Source organism: Canis lupus, chromosome 10 (assembly GCF_011100685.1).
Source record: "Canis lupus familiaris isolate Mischka breed German Shepherd chromosome 10, alternate assembly UU_Cfam_GSD_1.0, whole genome shotgun sequence".
Lineage (NCBI taxonomy): Eukaryota > Metazoa > Chordata > Mammalia > Carnivora > Canidae > Canis > Canis lupus.
In genome coordinates, this window is record NC_049231.1 from 10,879,862 (window position 1) to 10,893,792 (window position 13,931).

A 13,931-nucleotide genomic window follows, 5' to 3' on the forward strand; every position below is an offset into this window, starting at 1 on the left:
AAGTCATACTTTATAATGTTATTGGCTCTCTATGGAGCCAAAGAGCTAGTGTTATACAAATCTATTTTCCATTCTCTTTGATTTGTCTAGAATCTTAATTGTTTTGACTTCACTAATTTTTTACCAGGAACATCAAATGCTTAGGTACTCATTGTGGGCAAAATCTTCCTGAGTGACATGCCCAAACTCTGATGGTAATTGAATTTAAAAGCGGAAAGCTCCTACATTTTCCCATTATGTGTGGCATCTAGGTAGTTTATATTTTCTTCTTGAAACTACAAAACCTTGAGTTTCATATCATCAATCTCTAAATAAAAAATAACTTGTAGCAAACATAGGAAATCTTTGATATTGGCCAGGTATATTCATTTAGAGACCAGCCTTGCCTATCTTTCCTTTCATCGGTAATTATGGTGGGTCCTTTACCTCTGCATTGCCTGACTCATATCTGATAACATCTCCAATTCATGGTTACACTAATACGGTTTGCACATCTCAGGTAATTGATTCCACCCTCTAGAGTTGCTGAGTCACAAGACTGTAGTCAGTCTTTTTTGCTTTACCACATAACGGAAATAGATAAATCATTTCAGCACCCCTGCCCCAAACTGGCTCTGTGTGAGCTGAATGTAGGTCATCACAGATAGGGCTTTGATGCCAGAAGCCACAATTTCAGGATACACTGCCTCCTGCATTCTAGATTTGAACCTAGCTTCTCTAAAACATGCTTACCACTCCCTACCCTCATTATTTTAATGAAAATTTGCCATCAAGACAACAGAACATCTTGAACTTCTGAATAGAGGATATGAAACACCTTTAGAGACCTTAAGCCATGTAATCTTAATTCTTACAGATGAGGAACACAGTCGAAGAAGTTTAACCAGCTTGCTCAAGGGAGAGTTGGAATTTGACCATAGGTTACCATAACTCCTAAGCCACCAGCTCTTAAAATACCTGAATATCAGAATCACTTGGAAGGTTATACACACAGACTCCCAGGCCCTCTTTCTAGGTAGTACCAAGGATGGATCATGGATAGTCTCCCTCTACGATCTATCATCGCCGATTTGTAGCTTATTTGTATTTTCTAGGTGGACTTCAGCCAAGAAATGAAACTAAGTCAAAGTATTTTTATTTTTTTAATTCAAGTATAATTAACATACAGTGTCATATTAGTTTCAGGTATACAATATAATGATTTAACAATTCTATACATTTCTCAGTACTCATCCCAATAAGCGTACTCTTAATCCCCTTTGTCTCCTTCACCCATCCCTCTGCCACCTCCCCTCTGGCAACTACAACCACCGGTTTGTTCTCTGTATTTAAGAGTTGTTGGGGGAGGGGGGTGTTGGTTTATCTCTCTCTTTTTTTTTTTTTTCTGTTTGTTCATTTGTTTTGTTTCTTGAATTCCACATATGAGTGAAATCGTGGTACTTGGCTTTATAAACTTCCTTAGATGGGAATGGTTTAAAGCAGCTTCCCTTGGGTTGCCTCTTCTCCTTTCTGAAGTGGATTGTTTTCTATCAGGCAAATGATATAGGAAGAGAATCAATGACCACAGTGTAGTGGTCACAGTGCTGGACTTGAGACCGTCTCTGGTGGGTAAGTGGGGAGAAAGCCCTGATTTGTAACACTGGCTGATTTCCATGGTACAAATACTCCCACCATGGCCAATTTCAAACCACTGAGGGTTTGACAACCTGCTCACAACATTTCTGAACTTTTAACAATTGGCCAGAAGCCAGCTCCAACATACTAGTGGGTGTAGAATAATAGAGTAAAACTGAACAATCTCCCAACATTATCTAGATTGTCCACTATAATTATGTGATTCAAAGTGGTCATAACCTGGCCCCCCACACACATCACTCTACCTGTTGGCTTCATGCTCTTCCGAAGGCAACTCAGTGCCCTCCCATATTTCATCTCTTCCTCTTCCAAGGACACACTCTGATATGGGTCTGGAGCATAGTAGTGGATGGGACGAGTGGATGGAGCAATGAAGAGAAGAAAAGTGGAGGCCATCTTTGGGATGACTACTCTCTTATGCAGCATATAGCAGGGGTAGTGCTATGGGGCGGGGGCATCCTCTGCTTGCGCGAGGCTGTTATCCTTCCTGGGCCTTGCAGACTCGGGGAGGGGAGGTAAGAATGAAATGTGAAATAGGGTTATAGGAAGCTTGGCTCTCAACCTGAGAGGAAGAAAATGGTTGAGTCTTCCTATGTCTCTACTCACCCAAGGAGAAAGACCTGCACGGTCAAATCAGAGTGCAAGTTCAGCATTAGCATTACCATGAAGTCTACTGGAACAGCTGAAGATACCCCCAGCCTTCTTTTAATCCACAGTTATGCTGGAGGGGCAGACTGGCTTCTCACATGACCAGGCTGGCCGAGCACAACCCTAACTAGTCCAACGACAGAGACGGTTCTTCTGTCTGGAGTAGCCTTTGCACAGCTGACTCATCTTGGGAAAGTGAGGGTTGACGGCAGTTTGACAAAACTGGCCCTGCGCACGCTAACATGACTAATACTGCCTCACGTAAAAGTACCAGAAATATATTCCAAAACTAAATGTCAATGATTCTAGGATCACTTTGCACTTTATTTGCTCGTGTGGCAAACTTCTAGAAGTCAGGATAGCTATCTTGGGGGTGTTGACAACTACAGCAAAGGTAAATAATCCCCATCTTTCAGCATCCTGGGTAGCCTATGCTCTATTTAAGTGCAAGCTTGTTTGTAATACTGACTCACTTTTCATTGACTCACAATCCATTTGTACAATAATTCAATGCCCACATACAGACCCTTTTCCCAACTATAGACACTTATCTTCTAAGACAGAAAAGTTAAAAAAGAAACTCCCTAACAAATCACCAGAGAGAGACAAGTGATCACAGTACGGACTCAAAATTTTAGTATAAACTTTCTAGTGTGGGCAACACAGGTAGATTTCGAGTAAAAAGATATAGATTTAATTCACCAGCTATGAGATTTGGGTCCAGTCATTTAGTTTAAGAGCATTTTCCTCTCTGTAAAATGAAGATGTTTATACTTAAATCTCATGGTAACATTTCCTACCATGTACTAAGCATATTTATCATGTTCTTTATCCTTAACCCTCAAAATCAGCATTCAAGAGTTCTTACCATGGAGTTCAAACTCCCAATGAGATCGATAGCAGAAACGAACATGCAAAGCCTACCATATATGCGTATGTGTGCATTTTTATCTGGGTTCTCAATCAGGGACACATGAGAATCTTAGCATCTGTGGTGAAGATGGGAGAAAGAACAGAAGCAGAGATGTGTGCAGTTTGGAAGAACTCTCCACTGTGATTCTGTTTTTTGCTCCCTGGTCTAGCTTGTGAGATACCGATTTTGACAAAAAGATCAAACCACCGGTTTAAAACATTGACTTGCATGTATACTCAAAGTAGACGCTATATTAAAGATGAATACTGAATTATCTATTTTCCAGAGAAATGAAAGCATATATCCACACAAAAACTTGCAAACATTAATAGCAACTTTATTCATTACAGTCCCAAACTGTCAACAATCCAAGTCTACCAGTGGGTGAATGGATTAAAAAGGAACATATACATCAAAACAGAAGACTTCCAAAAAACACGCTGAGTGAAAGCAATATAAAAGATGGTTCCGTTTATACAAAATTCTTGCAAACTATACTGACTGCAGATTAGTGTTGGCCTTGGGATCGGGGGTGGAGGGGAGGATTGAACTGCAGAGAAAACTGAAACTTAGGATGATGGAACTGTAATAACATATCTTGGTTGTAGAGTGGTTTCACAGATGTGTACCTTCTACTCAAATGCATGTCCTTTGAGCTGCTTTCAGTACAAGTACTAATCTCTCAACACTATTCTCTTGCCAGGGCCACTGAGTAGGGCTTTTAAGAGGCAGTCAGTAGGATACTACAAAGCTAAATTGTCACCCAGAGACTGAGGATAATCTCAGCCTTGTAAGAACCATACCCATACCCGAATCTATCTAACACCCGACAGAGCAAGAGCAAGTTCGTGTGGTGTGACTTATTCCAACAGGTGTACCCGTATTTTAAAGTCTGCAGCTTAGGTAACATAGACTATTACACACAATTCCCGGAAGCTAGCTAGAATTCCTTTCTTTACTGTACATCAGTGCCAGTCATTGCAAACTCTATCCTAACCAACTAAACTAACCAACTTTGGAGGAAGAAAATGATACCTCTAAGCTTCTAGAGATAAATTCCAAATTTAGTTTACAGAGAATTTGCCTCAGTACATAGGTGTATGGAAGCCAAATGATTTTGTGTTCTAAATTCTAATTACACACTAATTTCTAACTTTTATTTCCACCTTTAGAGCCTTAATAACTTTATCAACTATTTTAAAGTGAGATATGAGTAAGCAAATATTTGTATGCCCACTTATTTAAGACCTCATAAGACCTTAAACTTACTGTGAATCAATTTGCAAAAGCACTTTTGATCAAATTGAGCACTTTAAAAGACTTTTATTTTCTAACCAACAGTCATGAATATTTTGTATATTTTATCTTCAGTACCCTCTGTGTATTCTCGTAAACATCACATGTAATACTTATGAAATTTATATTTTTTAGAAAAATTAGGTTTATGATTTACAAAGTGAAGAGTAAGAAAACAAAACATGTTCTACAAGTGAAGAACAATCAAAAAGTATGTGTTAAATTTTTGAAAATGAGTCTACCTTGGAAATACTGTATTTTTCTTATATTCATACAAAATTATTATGGACTTAAATTTCATTGCAAAAGAAGTAGAACATTTAGTTATCCCACTATGAGCAAAATGTTTCTAAAAGATAATTATTCCATGTAGTGACTTTCTGGAGGACAAGCCAAACACTTCAAACAAACAGAATTGAAATACTTGATCAATTTTTATTCAAAATGTCTACAAAGTTTTAACTCTCCATTATACAAATATTTTTTCAAAATTGAGACATTATTCAAATGTAAGCCAAAGTCCTTATACAAATAGAATACACACAAAGGTCAAAAATATACATATTCTCTCAGCAGACTTTGTTACATAAATAAGAAAAATATATACAGCTCATATGTTCAGTTTAAAGTACAATTGTCTTAACACTGCAACCACATACAGAAGGTCCTAAAATAAAGACTACAGCAAATGTCACATGAATGACAAATTCATCTTATGACATATACACATAACCAATCTTCAAGGAATATATATTTCACACCTGGATCTTAATTTTTATTTTACTTTTGTTCATTTTTCAGAATATTCTGTGGATAGGTAAAATTCATAATTCTACCAGCTATGCTTGATACAAAACTTACAACATGTGAAGAAATCTATGTCTTTGTACTTTGGGGTTGGGTGTTAAAAGAATTCTGTAAGTTGAATTTCTATGAGCCTGTGTTAAAATTTTCCAAGTAAACTGAATTGGCTATTGAAAAGTCGACCAATTCTTTTTAAGTAGGAAATGTTGGGGAAAAAATCCAAACACTTAAAAAAGTTTCAACATAGTAAAGCAATAAAGAAAAATTATGCCAATGGTTCCCTAGATTGTTATGCAACCCAACTACATATATGTTTAATTATGTTTTGCCCCAGAAATTCTCCTTCCTTTTCTGAGCTCGTGCCAGAGTTTGAAAAGCCCGGAGACTAGAAGCTGCAGAACGAGCAGAAATCTCAGATAATCTGTCCTCATCTGCAATGAAAAAATAATAATCAGTGCAGAAAATATTGCTAATAAAAATACTGTTTTATAACATTAACAGAAAATTAAAAGCATCAAGTTTTGTAATGTCAATATTCACTGGTCAGAAAAAAATATTAAAATTATAAAAATAGAAGATATTGACATTTTCAGGTGAGTTCATAATAATTACCATATTTAGAAATCAAACATTTTAATGTTACATGAGCATTCTGTTTCCTGCCTGAAATCCCACAATGTCGTTACCTAATAAACACATGGCCTGTGATTTCAGCATTACTTGGAAACAATTCATCATCATACTGTCTCGTCCTACTTTAAAAAGTACAGCTGTTCTAAGCAAAAAGCTTAAGCATTTTAAAAACAAAATGCTCTACCTTAACATAAAACTTACATTTCCAAAATAATCTCACTTAAGGTAGAAATAATGTTTGACTTTAACATGCTACCCTTAATTATTACAGAAATTCCTCATTCTGAGCAAGCAAATCTATTATGTTTATTTGCAAACAATGTTTTTCTATTAAGAAGAAAACACAATTGGATTTAGTGTCCAAATGTCCGCATTTCAAAAACAGTAACTTGATTTCTAGCTCACTGAATTCTGAAAAAAGTCCTAAGTTTGCTAAGAGGAAAGAAAATCTTTAATACACATGAACTTATAATACATAAAGTATTAATTCAAATTTACTTTCAAATCCAAAATTTATAAATTCAGATAGTTCATATATTTTAGGATGAATTAATAATTTTGATTGTTCACATCAGGAATTCAAAATTCCTCCTGCCACTATTAGAAGCAAATGAATTTGTCAGAATGACTGCTACACAAGAAAAAAAGTTCATTTTCCCTAATCATATTTTTTTGAGAATTGAAAATTGATAACACTTGAAAAAAATAATAGATATGCTAGACCAAATTCCTGAGCCCCCAGCTAGCCAGGTTGGAAAGACAGAGTATTGACCTCAAGTAAAATGCTAGGCATAATCTCTTATCATTAGTTTGCCCTAAAAAAAAAAAATTGAAGATTTTAGGTTCCAGTTTACTGATTTTAGGTCCCAGTTTACTCATTTGTAAATGGAGATAATTTCACACTCCTCTCAGGGTTTCACAGATCTAATGAACTAGTATCTGTGGAGGTGCTTTGTAAACTATAAAGTGCTAACCCAATGTTAAGATCATAACACACTATAAACTACCATATAACAAAACTTCATACTTTGATCATATGTTACTTCACTACTGAAATACCTTCATCATTAAAGACTTCATGCTGAGGCAACTGGAAATTGTTCATCTTTGCTTTTCCCACTTAAAAAAAAAAAGGTAGAAAAATTATCCTTCAAAGCCACTTAACAGTATATCTTATTTATAGGAAAACATTAGTGAAAGTAGATTATCAAAAATTTTAGTGACTTTATATTTTTAATAGAAATTATCAACAGGCCATTCACTAATTTATAATGTGCTAAGCAAATATGTAAATAAACAACAAAATTTCTAGAATTCTTTACAGTGACAATATTGATCTATTCTAACTTTAAAGAAATGCAGTAAGCTTCTGTTTTTAAAGATTTATTTATTTATTGGGGAGAAGGGTGGAGAGGCAGAGAAAGAGGGAGAGAGTCTTAAGTAGGCTCTGTGGGGCTCAATCTCAAGACCTTGAGATTCCGACCTGAGCTGAGGCCGGGTCAGACACTTAACTGACTGTGCCCCCCAGGTACCTCAAGAAATGCTGTGGACTTCTGTTTAAAGATGGTAGATGGACTACACACATTTACAAAAATGACATAGACCCACAGGACAGAGAAAATGAGACAATGAGACAGCAACAAAATTTTGGTAACTGGAAAGCAAACAGAAAAGAACTGAGTGCGTATTGTCATACCTACACTGAATCCTAAACCAGCAGAGGTAGGAAACCAAGAAGCAACCAATTTGTTCTCGTTTCCTGGCTCAGGTTTAGGAGTATCAAGTACCCCTGAAAGTTGGAGTGAAAGTAAGGCTGAGCCAGGAAACTGCTTTAATACAACAGTCTGCCAAATCCTTTAAATCTGCACAGCTGGCTAACTACCCTTCCTCCCAAAAGTGGAATGGAGGTTTCATCTCCAAAAAGTTATCAGTGCTACTGTGACTAAAGGACTCAAGTTCAACAGAGGGCAAGGCACCATATTACAAACAGGGGAAATTACATATATCATTCCTCTCTTCAAAGAGATAGAACATGACATCCATAAAAGAAGAACATGATGCTGTATAAAAGGAGTAATCAGTGTTAAAAAAAATTCTTAAATTAAAAAATATAGCACAATTTTTTTTTAAAACTCAGAAGGGGTGGGAAATAAAAATGAATAACCCTTAGAAGACAGAAATGGAAAATAGGAAAGGTAAGATGAGAAAATAAGATCATGTCCAACATCAGAATAACAAGGAGTGCCAGATGAGGAGGAAGCAAAAAATGGAGAGGAAGGAATTACTGACTCAACAATTTGAGGAAGCTGAGGAAGCAAGTTCCCCACCTGAAAGAATCCACTGAGTACTAGCAAAATGGAGAGACCCGCTGTAAAAGCTCAGAGTGCTGAGTGTGAAGAGGAGATCCCCAAAGGGAAGAAGCCACATACAATGATCAAAAATGAGAAGAGCATACGACTTCCAACAGTAAAAGTAGAAGCTAGAAAAGAGTAGACCAATGCTTAACAAAACGACAGGAAAATAACTTATGACCTTGAATTCTCCATGTAGGCAGCATTTAGCAAGATCTGAAGACATTTTTAGACATCGCACCTGGGAACGGGGCATGACTGGCATCTAGGGGGTTGTGAACTGGGGTTATGGCACAGCTGAGTGCTCCAGAGAGGAGAGGAGACTTTTCCCATTTAAAGACATCTGCTATATTAACTGAAAAACTAGGTAACCTAACTTATTAACATATAGCACGTACTTAAGCCTTTGCATCCATCAGTAGAACTTTCATTTTAAAAGACAAAAAATTAAAACCAAAATAATTACCATTATGCTGAAATTCTGGATCTCTCAGAGAGCCCTGAATTCGACGAGAGGGATGCCAGTAGGATGGAGCACAGGGTGGAGAAGGAGACTGCCCAGGAGTATTTGTTGGATATTCTGGAATTTTTGAAACTGGAAGAGTTACCTCAGCAAGTTTGGGGATATGATTGGCTTCAGAATCTTCCCTCAAAGGCAGGGGATCAATTGTTTTTATACCAGCAGCTGGAGAAGTCAGGAGGGATATGGCGCGACTTTCTTTCTAAGTGACAGGAAAAAAAGATACGTATATATGTCCATATATATATAAAACCAAACCTTTAAACACTCAAAAGAATATACTCGTAAAAAAAAAAAAAATAATAATAATAATAATAATAATTGTAAAAGCATTAGGAGAAAGTATGGGGAAAATCTATATAACCTCCATGTGAGGAAGATTTTATAATCCTACAACCACTATTGGTAGACATATTTAGCTGTATAAAAATATACAAACATTAAAAAAATTTTAAATCACAAATTTGAGGAAAATACACAATTTATATATTGACAATTATTGTTACATAAATATTTCTTTAAAAGTAGTAAAAGATAAACTAATTAAAATGAAGGATATATATAAGCAATTTAAATAGACATAAAGGACAAAGAGCAGAAATATCCTACCCTATTAGTAATCAAATAATTTCAAAATAAAAGCACCAAAGAACTAATTTTTCACTTGCCAGATTAAAAGATTAATTTTTTTTAAAAGCCATGCTATAATACCCAGCATTGACGAGGATGTGGAAAAAATTGGCACTCTGCTAGAGGGCTGTTGGGAGCACAATCTTCCCAGGGAGCTGGTGAAACAGCAAAAGCCTTAAAAAACTTTGTGTTCTTTCATCATACAGTAATACTTGGGAGAATATTTACACACAAAAAGGTAATATTAGGAATAAAAAAGTAGCTGAAGGAGGATTTCTTTACAGTATTTTTTCAAAATAGAAAAATTAAGAAATAACAGTGGGCATCTAGTTTTAAAAAACTGGTTTCAATAATAAACAGGTGGTATAACTATAGGTCACATATCATGTCACTATTAAAATTTAGTTGTAAGTGATATTTAATGATATGTGAATATGTTCACAATGCATTGCCAAGTGAGAAAAAAATAGATTGTGAAACCTTATCTCCAGCACAACACATAAACACACTGTAAACCCAAAGAACTCAAACATTCAATAGTGGCTGCCCCCGAAGAGTAGAGGGGACATCACATATTTTGTTAAGTTGGTCCACAGTGATACATTTATCACTTTCCTAAAAGTCCTTGTATAATTTACTTATTAGTGAGAATACAAACCAGTGAAATCAAACACAGTTCCAAATTTTCCTAATTATTGCTTATCAATGTGGCCCTTCTTATTGATTTTGGGTTTATCAGTGCAATATTCAAAACACTGCTTTCTGAACTTAGGTATCGTTTTCTGCAATTGGAGAACTTACTTGATTCAAAGCAGAAAAGGCTTGGGATCTTACCCAGCAAAACTTTCTTTTTAAATCAAGATCTAAAATAAAACCACACATCTTCCTCTTGCTTCCCTTTTTAATTATAGGTATCACTTAGGAGAACTGTTCTTTTTTTCTTTATACACACACACACACACACACACACACACACACACACACACAGAATTTGAGATCTGCCATATTGGCTTTACTATTGCTAAAAAAAAAAAAAAAAAAAAAAAAAAAAAGGCCTGAATGAAATCTCTAGAATATTTTGTAACACGTAGCGTTCCCAGGTTTAACTTAATGGCCTTGGTGATCTGCGTGTGAGCCCAAGGCTTCTCACTGGCCTCACTGCCTTAGCCCCACCCCCATACAGCCCATTTTTTTTTTTATCACGAAAGACCAGATCATGTTTGCTGTGTGGCTTTAAACCCTCCCAGGGCTTCCAAGTGCCTCAGAACAACATCATCACTCCTTACCCAACCTCCCTTCCAAAGCTCATTTCCTACCCCCACCTCTTCCCTCTCCAGGCCCCAGTCACACTGGTCTTCTCACTCTTTAAAACTTCCACTGCTGCACATTTGTACTTACTGTTCTTTCAAACTGGAAAACAGTCTCCCCTAATCTCTGCCTGGGCACATCCCTCATGAGTGAGGTCTTAGCTTTTTTTTTTTTTTAATTTACAGCACTTGCTACTACCTGAAATTATCTTTTTAAAAAATTATCTATTTCTCAAAATGAAACGGTAAGCTCCATGAGGGCAGGGATTACCATTACTGCTAACTACCACCTCTCCATAATTCTAATTCCTGACCACCACCTCCTGCCTTTAAAACTAATCGCCACGGCTACCCTAATTTCAACAAGTCCTTAAGTCTGCCAAGACCTTCCAATGATCCTGTCACCTCTGCACTGTGCCTTCCCTTCCCAAGTCCTATTTTTCTGCCCTAACCAACTCAACTTCCATGGCCAATCCTCATAATCACTTCCTGCTTATATCTTAACTCCCTGACCCCCTTTCTCATTTCCTCTTACTCCCTTAACAAAACACGGACCCCAATTAAATCTCTCTACTTACCCTGCACCTCTGCAGCCAAACATGTCTGGAGGAAAACACACAACTCATCCTGACTGGTCTTACATCAAATCTGTGACCACTAGCCTTAAATGGGCCCTTCAGGCTGCCCTGCATTATCTCACATTTCCCTGGCCTGCTCCCTCTCCCACTCTCGGAAAAAGACTATTCCCTGCCTTCTTCTCTTTACTCAAACCTCCAACCTTTTCTTCCCCAGCCTTCTTCTCAGCAAGGGTCTTTCTTCATGTGTTACCAAGAAACAATCCAGACACTTTCCCAAAGCCCCCATCATCACATCTCCCTATTTTATCTGCAGTGCTCACATATTCTGTGTCCTCTGTAACAAGGAAGGAATTGTCAGAGTGCCTAAAATCAACAATTCCACTCGTACCTCTCCCACATCCTACGCAACATCTTGAGGGGTGCTTGGCACTCAGTGCACAGGTGCAAAGGGGCTGCATCATCTTTCTCTGCCTTTAAAACTGTTCTTGTTGGGGCTCCTGGGTGGCTCAGTGGGTTAAGTGTCTGCCTTCAGCTCAGGTCATGATCTCAGGGTCCTGGGATTGAGCCTTGCATCAGGCTCCCTGCTCAGAGGGAAGTCTGCTTCTGACTTTCTGCCCCTCCCCACTACTTCTCTCTCTCTCTCAAATAAATCATAATATTTTTAAAAATCTTTAAAAAGCTGTTCTTGTCAACATATAAATGTGCTGTTATCTCCTCTCCTTCATCTTAACCTTACTCCCAACTACCATCTGTTACTCCACTCCCCTCCATGGAAAAGACTCTTAAAAGAATTGTCTATGGGCAGCCCGGGGGGCTCAGCGGTTTAGCGCTACCTTTAGCCCAGGGCTTGATCCTAGAGACCTGGGATCGAGTCCCACGTCGGGCTCCCTGCATGGAGCCTGCTTCTCCCTCTGCCTGTGTCTCTGCCTCTCTGTCTCTCATGAATAAATAAATAAAATCTTAAAAAAACAAAAAAAAACAAAAAAAAAGAGCTAGAAAACAAATCTCAGGTCTAAAAAAAAAATTGTCTGTGATGACTGCCTCCGATTCCTCTCATTTCTCTTGAACTCACTTGCACTTAGGCTTTTGTCCCTCCCCACCACCAAAACTGCCCTTTGTCAAGGTCACTGATGACATCTCTGTTGCCAAATCCAATCATCAGTTCTCATATCTTCCTGATCCATCAGTAGCACTGACACTCAGCCCTCCATGACACCTCCAAGGTACTAGTCTCCTATTTCCCACCACCTCGCTGGCTATTCTTCCTTAGCCTCTTTGTTGGTCACACCTCAACTACCCTGTATCAAAAAACGGGGGTTGACACCTGCCTATCCATACTCTTCTCTCTCTCTCCCCACTCCCCTGATGATCTCCCCTAGTCTCAAGACCTCACACACCTGTGCCACCTATATGGTAAAGAGATGCAAATCTGTATCTGCAGCCCAACCTCTCCTCCCATACTCCAAACTCAGAAAGGCAACTCCTACTCAACATGTCTACTTGTACATTTAATAAGCTTCTCAAATGTGTTCAAAATAGAACTCTGTTTCCCCTTACAAACCTTTTCCTTATACCCTCCTCCCCATCTCAGTTCAATGGCAACTCCATCCTTACTGTACAGGCCAAAAATCTTGAGTTGTCCTTGATTCTTGTCTTTCTCCCATTCTGTATCTTAACCATTGGCAAATCTCAGCAGCTACACCTTCAATGCATATCCAGAATCAGACTTCATCGCATCACCTCCACTGCTACCACTATGAACCAAACCACCACCACTGGATATTGTAATGGACTCCTATCTAGTTTCATGCCCCTGCTCTTGCAACCCTACTGTCTTTCCCCAACACAGCAGGCAGAGTAACCATGGGAAAACCTGAGTCAAATCACATCACTCCTCGCCCCTCCAAAGGCTTCTCATTTCATTCAAAATAAAATTCAAAGTCTTTGTTACACCCAATAAGGCCCTATACAGTTTAGTTCCCCACTATGCCTCCAAACTCATTGCCTTTTCTTGCTCTCCCTTCTCTTGCTCTCTGCTCCAGCCACACTCACTTTCTGCCTGGTCCTCAAGGAATCAGATAACTGATCGCCTCAAGGACTTTGCACTTTCTATTCCTTTTGCCCAGAATGCCTTCCTACATATGCATGTGGAATCTCTCGCCCACTTCAGATTCTGCTCAAATGCAACCCTCTCAGCAAGAACTTCCTATTCACTTCCCTTGCTTTATTTTTCTTAGTACTTATCACTATCTAGAACACTATGTATTGTATCTACTTATCCTGTTTATGGTCTCTCTTCTTCACTAGAACAGAAGCTCAAAAAGGGCCAGAATTTTTACCTGCTTCTTTCACTGCTATATCTCCAGTCCTAAAACAGTGCCTGGAACACAGCTGGAATACAACTGCCACACAGTAGATGCTCAATAAAAACTATTACTTTTCTTCTCTCTCTTCCTGTTGAGTTAGTATTGATAAGACTTAAAAGTGTATCAGCAGAGAGGAACCTGGGTGACTCGGTTAATTATCTGCTTTCAGCTCAGTTCATAATCTCAGAGACCTGGGATCAAGCCTCACGTCTCGGGCTCCCTGCTCAGCAGGGAGTCTGCTTGTCCCTCT

General features: G+C 38.1%; 1 protein-coding gene across 3 annotated transcripts in view; it reads right to left on the reverse strand.

Moving 5' to 3' along the window:
• Positions 1–4,907: 4,907 nt before the first annotated feature.
• Positions 4,908–13,931, reverse strand: part of MDM1 (Mdm1 nuclear protein) — a 29,174-nt gene continuing 20,150 nt past the window's right edge. For 2 of the 3 annotated variants that reach the window (XM_038549963.1, XM_038549962.1), the window contains 3 exons: positions 8,747–9,002; positions 6,989–7,048; positions 4,908–5,727 (listed from right to left, as the gene is read on the reverse strand). In XM_038549963.1, coding sequence (XP_038405891.1) covers positions 5,615–5,727; positions 6,989–7,048; positions 8,747–9,002 — 429 coding nt within the window. In that variant the 3' untranslated portion in view covers positions 4,908–5,614. The remainder of the gene's footprint in view (positions 5,728–6,988; positions 7,049–8,746; positions 9,003–13,931) is intronic. The other variant, XM_038549964.1, reaches the window with a different exon arrangement.